Raw genomic sequence first — 12,933 nt, forward strand, 5'->3', positions numbered from 1 at the left:
GACAAGGGGCTAGAAAGAAATTACAGGGGGATCCTTTGCTGGTACTGGGTGCAGCTGGCACTGTTTGGCAACTCTATTGCCTATAAGGAGTTCTGGGTCACAGTTCCAGGGCAGAAAGGAGTGCTTGTGGTCAATCATAAGGGAGCAAGGGCCCTGTTCTCAGTTATAAGGCAAGAAAGAAGTAGCACTTGTTGGAGAACAGGGACCTTTCCTGGGTAATGACCAGGAGAACAGTGACTATACCTCTCCCCAGATTAGATCACACCACTTAAGCTGGGTATAGAAATTTATCTTTCCCAATTGGGAAATAAAAGGGAAATGGGGTAAGAGAAATAGAGGAAGAGGGGGATGAAAAAGGGAGGATTAAAAGAGGAAGCAGTCAGAAGCAAAACAGACTTTTGAGGAGGGACACGATAAAAAGAGAGAGGAGGATAAACAGAAGAAAATAGGACAGACAGAAATACACAGTTGGTAATAACTGTGAATGTGAATGGCATGAGCTCACCCGTTAAAATGGAAGCACATAGCAGAATGGATTAGAAACCAGAATCCAAGAATATGTTGTTTGCAAGAGATACATGTAAAACAGAAAGACATACACAGAGTTAAAAAAAGAGGCTGGAGCGGAATTTATTATGCTTCACTTGAAGTAAAAAAGACAGGAAGAGCAATCATGATCTCAGACAAAGCAAAAGCAAAAAGAGACCTAATTAAATGAGAAAATCAGGGAAACTATATTTTGCTAAAAGGTACTACAAACAATGAAGTCATATCAAAAATTTTTACAGCAAGTTTCTCTGATAAAGGTCTCATTTTTCAAATGTATAGGGAATAGAATCAAATGTATAAAAATGAGAGCTATTCCCCCAACTGACAAAAGGTCAAAAGATATAAACAGGCAGTTTTCAGAAGAAGAAATCAAAGGTATCTATAGTCATGAAAAAATGCTCTAAATCACTATTGATTAGAGAAATGCATTTTAAAACAACTCTGAGGTAGTATCTCACAGATATAATAAATAACAAATGTGGAAGAGGATGAGGGAAAATTGATACACTAATAAACTGCTGGTGGAGTTTTGAACTGGCCCAAACATTCTGAAGAACAATTTATAACTATACCCAAAGGGTAATAAAACTGTACATGCCCTTTGACCCAGCAATACCACTACCAGGTTGGAACCCCAAAGATATTAAAGAAAAATGAAAAGGACCTGTATGTACAAAAATATTTAGAGTAGTTCTTTTTGTGGTGGCAAAAAAATGGAAATTGAGGGGATGCTCATCAACTGGGGAATGACTGAACAAGTTGTGGCATATGATTATGATTGAGTTCTATTGTGTTATAAGAAATGATAGGGGGGTAGCTCCAGAAAAAGTGAATTGATGCAAAGTGAAGTGAGAAGAACTGGGAGATAATTGTGCACAGTTGTAAGGATGATCAACTGTGAAAAGCTTGGCTCCTATGATCAGCACAATAATCTAAAACAATTCCAAAGGACTCATGATGAAAAATGCTATTCACCTCCAGAGAGAGAACTGATGAACTCTGAGTGAAAATTAAAGTATAATCTCGCTTTATTTTGTCAGGGTGTGTGTGTGTGTGTGTGTGTGTGTGTGTGCGTGTGTGTCTGTGTGTGTGTGTGAGTGATATGGCTAATACTGAAATACATTCTGCACGACTTCACATGTATAACTGATATACTGCTTGCCTTCTCCATGGGTGGGGGAGTGGTGGCAGGGAGGGAGAGTATTTGGAATTCAAAATTTTAAAAAGAAAGGAATGTTAAACATAAACAATATTTCTTAAATAGAATAAATGAAGCTTTTAGAGAGATCTTACTTTGAGATCTTATTTTCTACATTCTCATAAGAACTATAGCAAATATCATTTAAGAATAATGCAGGTTTCTTCTGCTATCAGAAGAAATTATTTCAGTTTAATACTCCCATGCAAAAAAAGAAAAAGAAAAAAGAAACAATTCATTTGGAGACATACAGCTAATCACTTTGTTATACACACCATGAGTGCTGAAGAACGATAAGGTGAAGCGACATGTAAAGTACGAAGCTGCTCTTCCAGACCAAGTAAACGTTCTTCCAGCTGCAGTTCTAGTTCCTGAAGCTCCATTCTGACTGAATTCCTCAAACTCTGAAGTTGATCAACTTCATATCTATCATTTTTAATTATATGTAAAAGTGTGAATGAAAGGGAGGTTTCAGCATTACGGTAATATTAGACAGACAACAACTAGAAAGAGCTAATAGTGGATTCTAAAAGTTCCAAGTTCCATAAGGAATGGTGATTAGGAAAACCTACTACTTTATTCACTTCCTACATAAAACCTCAAGTCTACATGCAACAAAATGAAACAAAAAGACACCTAATATAAAAGAGATGTTTAGTCCCTTCTATTCTCCATTTCACCCAGGAAATGAAATATAGCTTGCTAAGCAAAATAAGCAAACCGCTTACATCATTTTGGCAATTATTTTTACATCAAAAAGTCTAATTAAATAAAGAAGACAATATAGTCTTTTTTACCTCTCTTCTTCAGTCATATGATGGTAAACCATGGTTTGTTGACGTAACATCGCCAGTTCTAAATCCATCATTTGTGTTCTGAACAAATTCAGACTTCGCCTCATTACTTGTAGTTCCTGAAAAGTATTCTGAAATAAAACTGTTTTGCTGTAATATTCTGGCTTACATTTCACTTCTAAACTATGTAAAATATACATATTTTTAAGATATCAGAATCATTTAAAGTTATAAACTCACTTCATAAAGAGGTAGAATAGATGATCTCTGAGTAGAAAATGGGGCGGCAGCAGCAAGATCATGCCCTCTCATCAATGGATACTATACAAAGAGAATTTATGAAATTTTAAATTCCTATATCTCCTAATAGCTTAAAACATCTCTAAGGAAGTATAAATAAAGGAAAAAATTTGAGATCTATACCATTTACCTTATTCCTATTTTGCTTTGGTATAGCAAATAAATTTTTAAATTAATTTAAAATTAAATTTTTAAACAGGAACTAAGAGTTGGTCAACTTAATAACAAAACCAAAATCTTCCAAACATGTAACTCACTCAAAATCACAGAAAAAAAAACCTATGGATGTTAATCATGGTTTCCATTTGTATACTACTTAGCTAATTAACAAAGTATTTTACTCACAACAACTCTTGAGTTTGGCAATATAATATTCATATTCCCATTTTACAGGAAAAACAAAGGGCATTTTGAGACAGTGGCTATCCATCCTTTCAATCTTCTCTTAATGACTATCAATACCTCATATCACTTGTTGCCTGAAATATTACAACTGCCTCCAGTCTCACACCCTTTTAATCCATGTTCTACACAAAGTTGGTATTCCTCAAACACAGATCTGACCATGCCACTCCTCTGATTATGAAACCTCAATGGCTTCCTACTGTTTCTATTATAAACTATGAACTCCTGTTTGACACTGAAAGTCCTTCACCATCTGGCTCCAGATGTCCATCTGGACTGATTTCACATTACTCTCCCTCTTCCACCCTACATTTCAATAAATCTAATCTGTGGTCTTCATATACAATAGTCTGGGATCTATGCCTATGTTTAGGCTATCTTCTACTACCCATGTCTCTTAGAATTCATAATTCCCTCAAAGCACAGCTCAAATGGCACCTCATACAAGAGACCTTTTTTGATCCCCCAAGTAGCTACTAGTACTCTTCCTTGAAATTACTTTGCATTTGTCTGTGAAAATGTTGATTTCCCCCCAAAAGAAAGTGAACCTATGAGGCTACTGGCTCCTTTTTTTTTAAGCATAGTGTCTGGCATCTAGTAGGTACTTAATAAACATTTGTTGAATTATCAATATATTATAGTATAGCTGAGTATATGCTATGCACTTTCTATTTTGTAAATGCTATTTGGTAAATACAAATAAGACCTAAGACAACAAATTTTTAAAAATTCAAATTTAAAAACAACTTTTTTTCTTTACCTGAGAAAGATTCTGCAGTGAATTTCTGATATCATGTAGTACTCTCCGTAACTGCATTTCAATGGCAGAAGGAGGATTCACAGAACATGAACGATAAGAATAGTTACTAGGTCTGTGTGAGTATGGGCAACCCAAATGAGGGCCTATGGCACAACAGGAGGCACCAGACATGTTTGGAACACTGTGAGTACTAAGTGTTCTCATGTGCTCACACAGAGGTCTTTCTTGCCAGTCAGAGTGGACAGAATGAAGTGAACAGGTAGACTGTGAGATTGGCGCTGGGATACATAAACGGTTACAAGTTCTACTATGATTTGATTCCTCCACCAACTTGTTGATCTCACACTGTGAAGTTTCTTTTTTCACAGATGGAGAGATGAAGAGTGTAGATTTAACTAGAGAATGGCTATCTTGTTCAACTGCCTCATTTTCTAATTCCCGTTTCTCTTCAGGTGTATATTTAAAGGTAAAGGAAGGTGGACTACACCTAGTCTCTTTTCCTGGAGACAATCGGACATTTACAGAAGATACAACCTTTACAGGACTCAGTAAGGTGGTAGGTAAAGACTGAGATCTTCTTAGGGGATATCCAGACTTTGCAAATAGGTACTTTTGTTTTAACAAATCTTTGGATTTTATCAGACTACGCCCTACTCTGGGATCAGAGAGATTACAGACTTTCATTTGAGCCCTTTGTAGAGCTACATTAACTCTATCAATTGAAGAAGGAGAATCAATAGTTTTTTCAGAGCTCAGATGATCACATTTGCCCTCAATAGAAGCCAATGATTTAAGAATGTGGTGTGTTGTATACTGGGTAAATTCATAGTCATTACTTTTATCTACATCACTTTCAGTACTTGGGGCCTGCGGTACAGTACGTGTCTCTCTTGGAGGTAAATCATCTTCACTTTCAGTAACAGGACCTCCTTGATTAGGGGCAACCTGTTCACTTCCTTTACTCTGTACATTCTCACATATCAGGAGGTTCTGATTATCTATCTTTCTCTTTTCAACAGTTGTTGCTATCTTCTCTTTTCCTCCTAGGAGATGTATGAGAGATTCTTCCTCAGAGTCATTAAAGTAAGGCTGGTCTTTTGCAGGTGGTGTTATAAGGTCTTCACCAAGTGATGTAACTGTTGTCTCACTGTCACAGCTATCAGCACTGCTTCCCATAGCTTGCAGAGGTTCATGAACCTGTGAAGGACATATAAGGAGAGTGGATGCTGAATAATACAAAATACAACTGCTGACTGACAGGAGATTTTTATATTAACATTACTAATGTATTGGAAAGTAAGGCAATATGGTATAGGAGCAAGAACACTGGATTTGAAGTCAGAAGACCTGGGGTCAAATGCTGATTCTGTCAATCATGAAAAGGCCCCCTGACTCTTAAATCCTTAGTTTCCTCAACTCTAAACTGTGAAAGTCAACTGGATGATCTCCAAGATAACTTCTAGCTACAGTTCTAATAAATTACACAATCACAATTTGGCAGTGGAAGAAAGGACCCCTGAGCCTTCAACTTGAAGTGTAATTGAACCCTTCTATATGTACTGTCTCCCACTATTAGAAAGTGAGAGCAGCAACTATCTTGCTCTTCTATTTGCATTCCTAATGCTTAGCAAAATACCTGAGGCACATGAATGCTCATTTATTCATCATGTCTAACCTATTCCTGAAAGGAATCCCCTACTGTGTTCTAGAGTCATGAAAAAAAATAAGGTTCAAAAGCAATTTCAGTATGGAATTGATCTGAATAGATTCCTAATTTAAATCATAATAGAAATGAACAGTAGTCGTGCTTTACAGCTGCCATAGATTTCACCTTTAAAAATGAATTTTAATTTGGTTCCATGAACTGTCACTAAAAAAATGGCTGCTGATACAGGAAGAAAGGTAATAATATGTACACTGTACTAACTTCACAAAAATTTACTTAAATTTGACCCAGAAATGATAGAAATTAGCCTAGATTTCTGCTCAAGTTGCAAAGATTTCATTTCTAAAGTGAAATCTGCAAAAGTGAAGAATAAAGCAAATCCTAGTTTCAAATATCTTTGTTTATTCACTCTATTTTGGCATCTTGTCATAACTTTGTAAAGACATTTATAATGGACACTGACTCATTGTGGCTTTAAAAAAAAAGCCCCATGAAATCATAATACTAGCTCACATAAAATCACCAGTATTAAGAAATTTCATATTTCTAATTTTATAACAATTATTACTTTTTGTACTTTTCCAATATGCATACATCTACACAGGCCTATACATATTTTAACATTTGAGGACAACATATCAACTTCATGGGATAAAATAAGTTTTTCCCCCAAATTAGATATCTCCTATACTAATCTAAAATTAGTATTGATAAGTACCAAGCAAAATGTTTAAAACCCAAAATTAAAGTTATAAAGATTTTGCAATATATAATAAAGTAACGGTTCATAGAAATGCACATGCATTATGTTCTGAGAAATTATGTAATTATACTAGTGTTTGAATCCACCCAAAATAGCAACTTTTAACAAGTAAAAAAGAATGTCAACATTAAAAAGATTAATAAAATTCATAACTAGGAATGAGATTCTGATATGAAAAAAGATTTTCAAAAAGCAAGGAGTCAGTTTACAATGTACATGCAAGATTACTCTATGCTGAGGATTCACAGATCTGTATATACAGCCCTAGTCTTTCTCCCGAGCTTCACCATACTGCCAACTGGACATTTTCACTGGGATGCCTTCGATTTATCATTCAACATATTCAAAACAAACTACATTTTATTTTTCTTTGTATTTAATACCCTTATATTACACACAGACACAGACACACACACACACACACACACACACACACACACACACACAGTGTTCCTAAAGTCTTAATGCAGTTTAAACTGTTTAAACTGAATAATTAAAGCATAAATTGCTCTAAGACTTTTGGGATACCTTGTATATTTGTTTGTTTTCTCTCCCATTAGAACGTGAGCAGCTTAAGAATATGGACTGTTTCATTCTTTGTATTTGTAACCCTGAGACCTACCACACTGTCTGGTATGTAGAAAGTAGTTAATAAAGCTTGCTGAATTGAATATAATAATAGTTGGCATTAATACAGCATTTTATGATTTATGAAATATTTTCCATTCATAATCTTATTTGACCCTAAAACCAGCTCTATAAAGAGAAAAAGTAATGAAGAAATGAATTATCTGCATTTTGCAGATGAAAATATACTTTAAGTATATAATCAAAATACCTCAGGAGGTAGATGGAAAAATGGAATGGTCAGAAGCACACAGGTGGGCACGTGTATAAAGGATGGAGAACAATTTTGCTTAGCTGAAACGGTGGAAGATTTGTGTTACAAATTAAGTAGGAGTATAGGTACAAAAAATGAGATGGGAAGGTACATAAAATGCTGGAGAATTATGTAGAAGATAGCAGAATAGAGTTTGTTACTTTAAACATTACTTACGTAGAGTTTTTTTAACCTAGAAAAGTATAACTGAAAATAGTGTGTGAGAAAGATTGTTAGAAATAATTGTATCAGATGAATTGAAAAGAAAGTTAAAGGTTAGGGACATATGGAAAGGAAGAAACCTAAGTAGGAAAAATATATACTTAGAGACATTAAAGTACTACTAATCCTGACAGACCAAGGATTAAAACCCAGTTCTTTGGACTCCATCCAGTTCCTGTAGTTCTGTAGCATAGCTATAAGGTACTGCACTAGGAAGTGAGAGACAGAAAGTTGAAAAATCACATAGAGTCTGTATTCTCAAGGAACTCAAAATTTGGTTGTAAGTAGGAAGATACAACATAAAACAAATGAATATAATACAAAATAAAACAGAGCAAAGTTTAAGAAGAGATCTAGGTAGTGTTTTAATAATTTCTGAGGTATGGGAGATAATCACTTTTGGCTGGGAATCTGGAGAGTAGAAAGGTAAAATTAGGGAGTGCTTCAAAGTGGTTCTTAACTGAGGACCCTTGAACTTTATTTTTTTAATCTTTTATTTTTTTCCAATTCCATATAAACTCATTTTTTAACATTTTTTAAAAATTTTGAGCTCTAAATTCTTTCCCTCCCTCCCTTCCCCCCTACCTAAAACAGCAAGTATTTTGATATAGGTTATACATGTGCAGTCATGCAAAGCGTATTTCCATATTAGTAATGTTGCAAAAGAAAACAGACTGCCCTCCCCCTGAAAAAAATATGAAAAAAAAATAGCACGCTTTGATTTACATTCAGCCTCCATCAGTTCTTTCTCTGGAGGTGGATAGCATTTTTCATTTAAGTCCTTCAAAACTGTTTTACATCTCTGTATCGCTAAGAATAGTCAGGTCATTTATAGTCGATCACTGTACACTATTGCTGTTACTGTGTACAATATTCTCCAGATTCTGCTCATTCCACTTTGCATCAGTTCATGTAAATCTTTCCAGGTTTTTCTGAAACCAAATATCTGTCATTTCTTATAGCACAATGGCATTCAATCACAATCATATACCACAACTTGTTCAACCATTCCCTAATTGATGGGCATCCCTTCAATTTCCAATTCTTTGCCACCACAAAAAAAGAGCTGCCATAGATATTTTTGCATGTATAGGTCCTCTTCCATTTCAGACCTAATAGTGCTATTGCTGGGTCAAAGGGTATGTATAACCCTTTGGTCATGAATTTGACTTAAAAAAAACTTTAATAATTATATTCCAATATAATTGTTTTCCTTTGCAACCCTTACATTCTGAGAAGGCACACATATTGCTCCAGACCACCAAAGATGCAATGGCATAAAAAAGGTTAAGAACCCTTTTCCTAAAGAGAACTAACTTGTCTAACATCATACAGCAACAGCAAAAGTCCGATTAGAACTTTACCCAAGTCTGTCTTTAATGTTCAGCATTCTTTCTCTTGAACCAGGCTTCTTCCTTTGCTTATATGTGAACCTCTAACTTCCTTTTCCAATCCATCCTACACACAACTATTTCTAGTAATGTTTCTCAAACACCATTTTCAATTATGCTTTTCCAGGTAAATATTCTATAGTAATGTTTAAAATAATAAACTTCATTTCTTCTATCTGTTCTTCAGTGCTCCAATATTTTCTATACCTTCCCATTTCATATTTTGTCACTATTATAACTAATTCACAACACAGATTCTCTACAATTCCAATTAAACAGTCTTATTTTTCATCCTTTATATACTTGCCACCTTTATGTTTCTGACCATTCATCCCATTTTTCTATTTATTTTCTCCCTGCTGCCCTCCCTCTAAATATATGGATCCAAAATTAGCTAAGGAAGGTTTTCCTGACTCATTCCATCCCATTCTGATTATTCTTTAATGTTTCCCCTTTCCTGTTGATCCTTATATCCTCCAAGTTTATTTTACTGTTATCAATAAATTAATTTTCAGTCACCGATATTTTTGAAGATGATTTAAGTTTTTTAATGAATACACACTATGTACTCCTAACCAGGCCATTAGTTCCATGAGGAAAGATACTATCTTTTTGTGAACATTTCAAGTCTTATATCATAGAAAGCAGTATGACATTTAGTATACAAAATATAGTGCCTAATGAGAATTGTTGAGGGCCTGAAATGATTCATTAAGGAAAAAAAAACACTACCAATACTCAAAAAACACAATTAGGATAGGAAACATAATACAAAATATATAACTTAGTTGTTAGAAGGTAAACTATTGAAATAATCTTGGCTTTCTAGAAGTCCCAAAACAAAAATGAAGAACTTATAAAGTTCAGACAGAGAGTTTAAATGATTACCAAAACAGGAGTTTTTAAAAAATGAAAACTTAAGAGTCAGTATGCAGATGGTTGGGTAAATAAGTTTATCTAAATGCCAGAAGGAATTATGGCCTCAATGTTAAGTTACAATAGGAGAAGTTACCAGATGGGACCAGGTCCTAAACAGAAAAATTGTAGTGGCATATTTTGTTTAGAATGAAGAAAGTGTATCATGATAACCACTGAATTATAAACTTCTTACCTGAAGGTGATTAAGTGAAAGGCAATCTGTAGAAGAATCTTCAGCAAAACCACTGCTATCAGAATGCTGACTTGCAGTACGCAATAGCTGATCTACCAAAAAAAAAATGCTTATGAAAATCTTTAATTCAGACATTGTTACAGAAATATAATTTTATACTAATATTACTGAGCATAAGTTTTGTTCTGAGCTATATAAAATATTTTCAAAAGTTAAAAGCTCATCTAGATTTTCCATTGAATACTAAACCTTAAGGGGCTCACATGCCTGTTACATTAAAATATTTATCACTGACACAAGTCAGAAATCCTTTCAAATGTTACTATTAGGAATAAGCTTTATGTTGATTTATATTCTTAAAGAAGAATCAGCTGAAATGAAAAGTAATTCTAAACTACATACAAAAAAGAAAATCCTAATTATGTAAGTATACTTACGGGCTCAATGAACCACAAAAACTCCAGCAGAGAAAGGGGAGAGAAATGGGATAGTAACTGTCTTCACAGAAAAGTCTGTGTGAATCTTAACATAGTGAAAAACTGGTTATAAATTTTGTATAATGATTTTTAAGAAAAGATTCCCACCTCTTTATTAGCCACTTCCTTTATTGCAAGTATCACTGTTTTTGAGGCTTAAAAAGAGCTGGCAATTTTGCTTTAGCTACATTCTCAAAAGCAAATGTAAGAGGCCTCAAAATCAAAGGTACTTTATAATGGGCTAATGATTTATAAATAGGGATGGGAGAAAGGCTTCAGTGCCAATCACCTTGTAACAGTGGTTTGAAGAGATTTTAACCAAGTTAATTAACTACTGGTTGTGTGTTAGGCAAGGCTCTGTATTTTCTAAACAAGGGGCCCTACTTGACATTTTAACAAATAAGGAGTGCAGAATACCATCATATTTTCAAGTTCTAAAAATGCAGATGGTAGTTAATAGCCTTACCACTCTGATCCCTACCTTCCCATGGTGGTAAAATCTAATGCCTAACCAGAAAAAAGAAATGAATATGACATGGAAAAGAAAAGAGAAGGAGCTTAAGAATTTCATTACTAACACAAAAAAAGATCATCTTCTAAACAATAATGTAACAAATACACATTAGTTCTTGATTTTCATCATATATTCTCATACATATATTCCTGATGCTGACAATCACATAAAATTCCATTTCCAAATCGGTTGACATTTTGGCAGTAGCCCCAAGGAACAAATAGCTATAACATCTGATTACCTCTTTTTAATTTGGTAAGACCCAGCTGGCAAGTGGCTGAAACATGTGGTGCTTCTCCCTCTGTACTTTGAACCTATGGAAGAGATTCAAATCATTAAGAGTCAGAATGTTCTACGGCAAATAATGAGAATAGATGCTTAACAGCAACAGGACATAAGCTAATTTAAGTAAAAAAAGTCCAATAACATTTATGGATGGGTTGCCAAGGGCTGGAGAAAGTGACCTATGAGAATGAAACCACAAATCAATCCATCAAAGCTGCTGTTATATTTTAAAAGAGATGAAACAAAGTTCATCTTTTAGTTGCTGGAATCCCTGATAATTCAATTTAATAATTAAACAATTGTGCAGTTAATTACTACAAAACAAAATAATAGTTTCTAGTGTCATAAGCCATCAAATAAAAATAACTGAACATATAAACAATTGTATTTAATGATGAAAAAATCAATATTAAACAGAACACAGAATCTTATGACAAAGTCTCTTTTTAAAAGTAAAACTTCTGTTAAGTAGAAGCAATCCTAGGGATGAGAAGAAATACTAAGTATCTGCTATGTGCCAATCACCCTGTTAAGTGTTTTACAAGTATTATCTCCTAACAGCTCTGGGACATAGGTGTTATTATTATCATCCTTACTTTTCCAGTTGAGAAAACTGAGGCAGACAATGGTAACATGATTTACCCAAGGTCACACAGCTACTAAGTGTCTGAGGCTGCATTTGAACTCAGGTCTTCCCGACTCAGAGGTCCTATCCTCTGTGCCACCTAGCTGCCTAGGAAAAAATGCTGCAGGGGCAAGCCGCTTATTTTGTCCCTAACTTCCTTTTCTGGGAGTATCCAGTTAGAAACTAGACATGGTGTATATGCCTCTAGGTAAAGTGTAGAAATGGTAACTCTACCCTTACTGTCCTCTCAAAGTTTATTGGGACTTGAGTTATCACAGATTAAGTAATTATGTATCATGAGGAATAGTACCTTCTAGCAGTAAATAAAAGTATTTCTAAAAAAAGTATTATTAAAAAAAGTCTCAGGGGCAGTTAGGTGGCACAGTGGATAGGGGACCAGCTATGGAATCAGGAGGAACTGAGTTCAAATTCAGCCTCAGATACTTAACCCTTACTAGCTGTGTGACCCTAGGCAAGTCACTTAACCCCAATTGCCTCGTCCCTCCCAAAAAAAGGCTAGTTAGATTCCTTTGTTTTACATTACAATTTATGGTCAGTTTAAACATCTGGAGAGTACAAGTTTTAAATTATCAGCAACTGCCATCTAGTTCCAGTTCTGTCCTCACACCAAGAACCTGTGAAAAGGGGCCTTCTAGCATACTTTGATGGATCTCTTATCAAACCTATGATGCTGTATGTACGCATATTAATGCATGCATGCATTCATTCAGGTACATTCAGGTACCCTGGTACCCTTTCCAAATACTGACCATGGCCCCTACTAGCCTGTTCAATTTACATCTACAGTTTTCTACAATTACTAAACATATTCCAATAAGATTAAAAAAAATCTCATCAAAACAGTAGTAGACAGGTAGCTGAGGTACAAAGGTGACAAAATAAGGTTAAATTTCTTCCCCTCTGATAATGAGACTTGATGCCCACCCTCTCCCACACACATACTATGAAAAATTTTAACAATATAGACCTTAGA

At 34.7% G+C, this 12,933-nt stretch overlaps 1 protein-coding gene across 5 annotated transcripts in view; it reads right to left on the minus strand.

Moving 5' to 3' along the window:
* The window catches only part of ITPRID2 (ITPR interacting domain containing 2), a 47,933-nt gene that overhangs the window by 13,239 nt on the left and 21,761 nt on the right, over nucleotides 1-12,933 (minus strand). For 4 of the 5 annotated variants that reach the window (XM_021006383.2, XM_021006386.2, XM_021006384.2 and 1 more), the window contains exons 9-14: nucleotides 11,271-11,343; nucleotides 10,040-10,131; nucleotides 4,007-5,203; nucleotides 2,782-2,862; nucleotides 2,545-2,672; nucleotides 2,023-2,173 (exon numbers count right to left, since the gene is read on the minus strand). In XM_021006383.2, coding sequence (XP_020862042.1) covers nucleotides 2,023-2,173; nucleotides 2,545-2,672; nucleotides 2,782-2,862; nucleotides 4,007-5,203; nucleotides 10,040-10,131; nucleotides 11,271-11,343 — 1,722 coding nt within the window. The remainder of the gene's footprint in view (nucleotides 1-2,022; nucleotides 2,174-2,544; nucleotides 2,673-2,781; nucleotides 2,863-4,006; nucleotides 5,204-10,039; nucleotides 10,132-11,270; nucleotides 11,344-12,933) is intronic. The other variant, XM_021006385.2, reaches the window with a different exon arrangement.

Source organism: Phascolarctos cinereus, unplaced genomic scaffold, assembly GCF_003287225.1.
Source record: "Phascolarctos cinereus isolate Bilbo 61053 unplaced genomic scaffold, phaCin_HiC Scaffold_726;HRSCAF=1367, whole genome shotgun sequence".
Taxonomy (NCBI): domain Eukaryota; kingdom Metazoa; phylum Chordata; class Mammalia; order Diprotodontia; family Phascolarctidae; genus Phascolarctos; species Phascolarctos cinereus.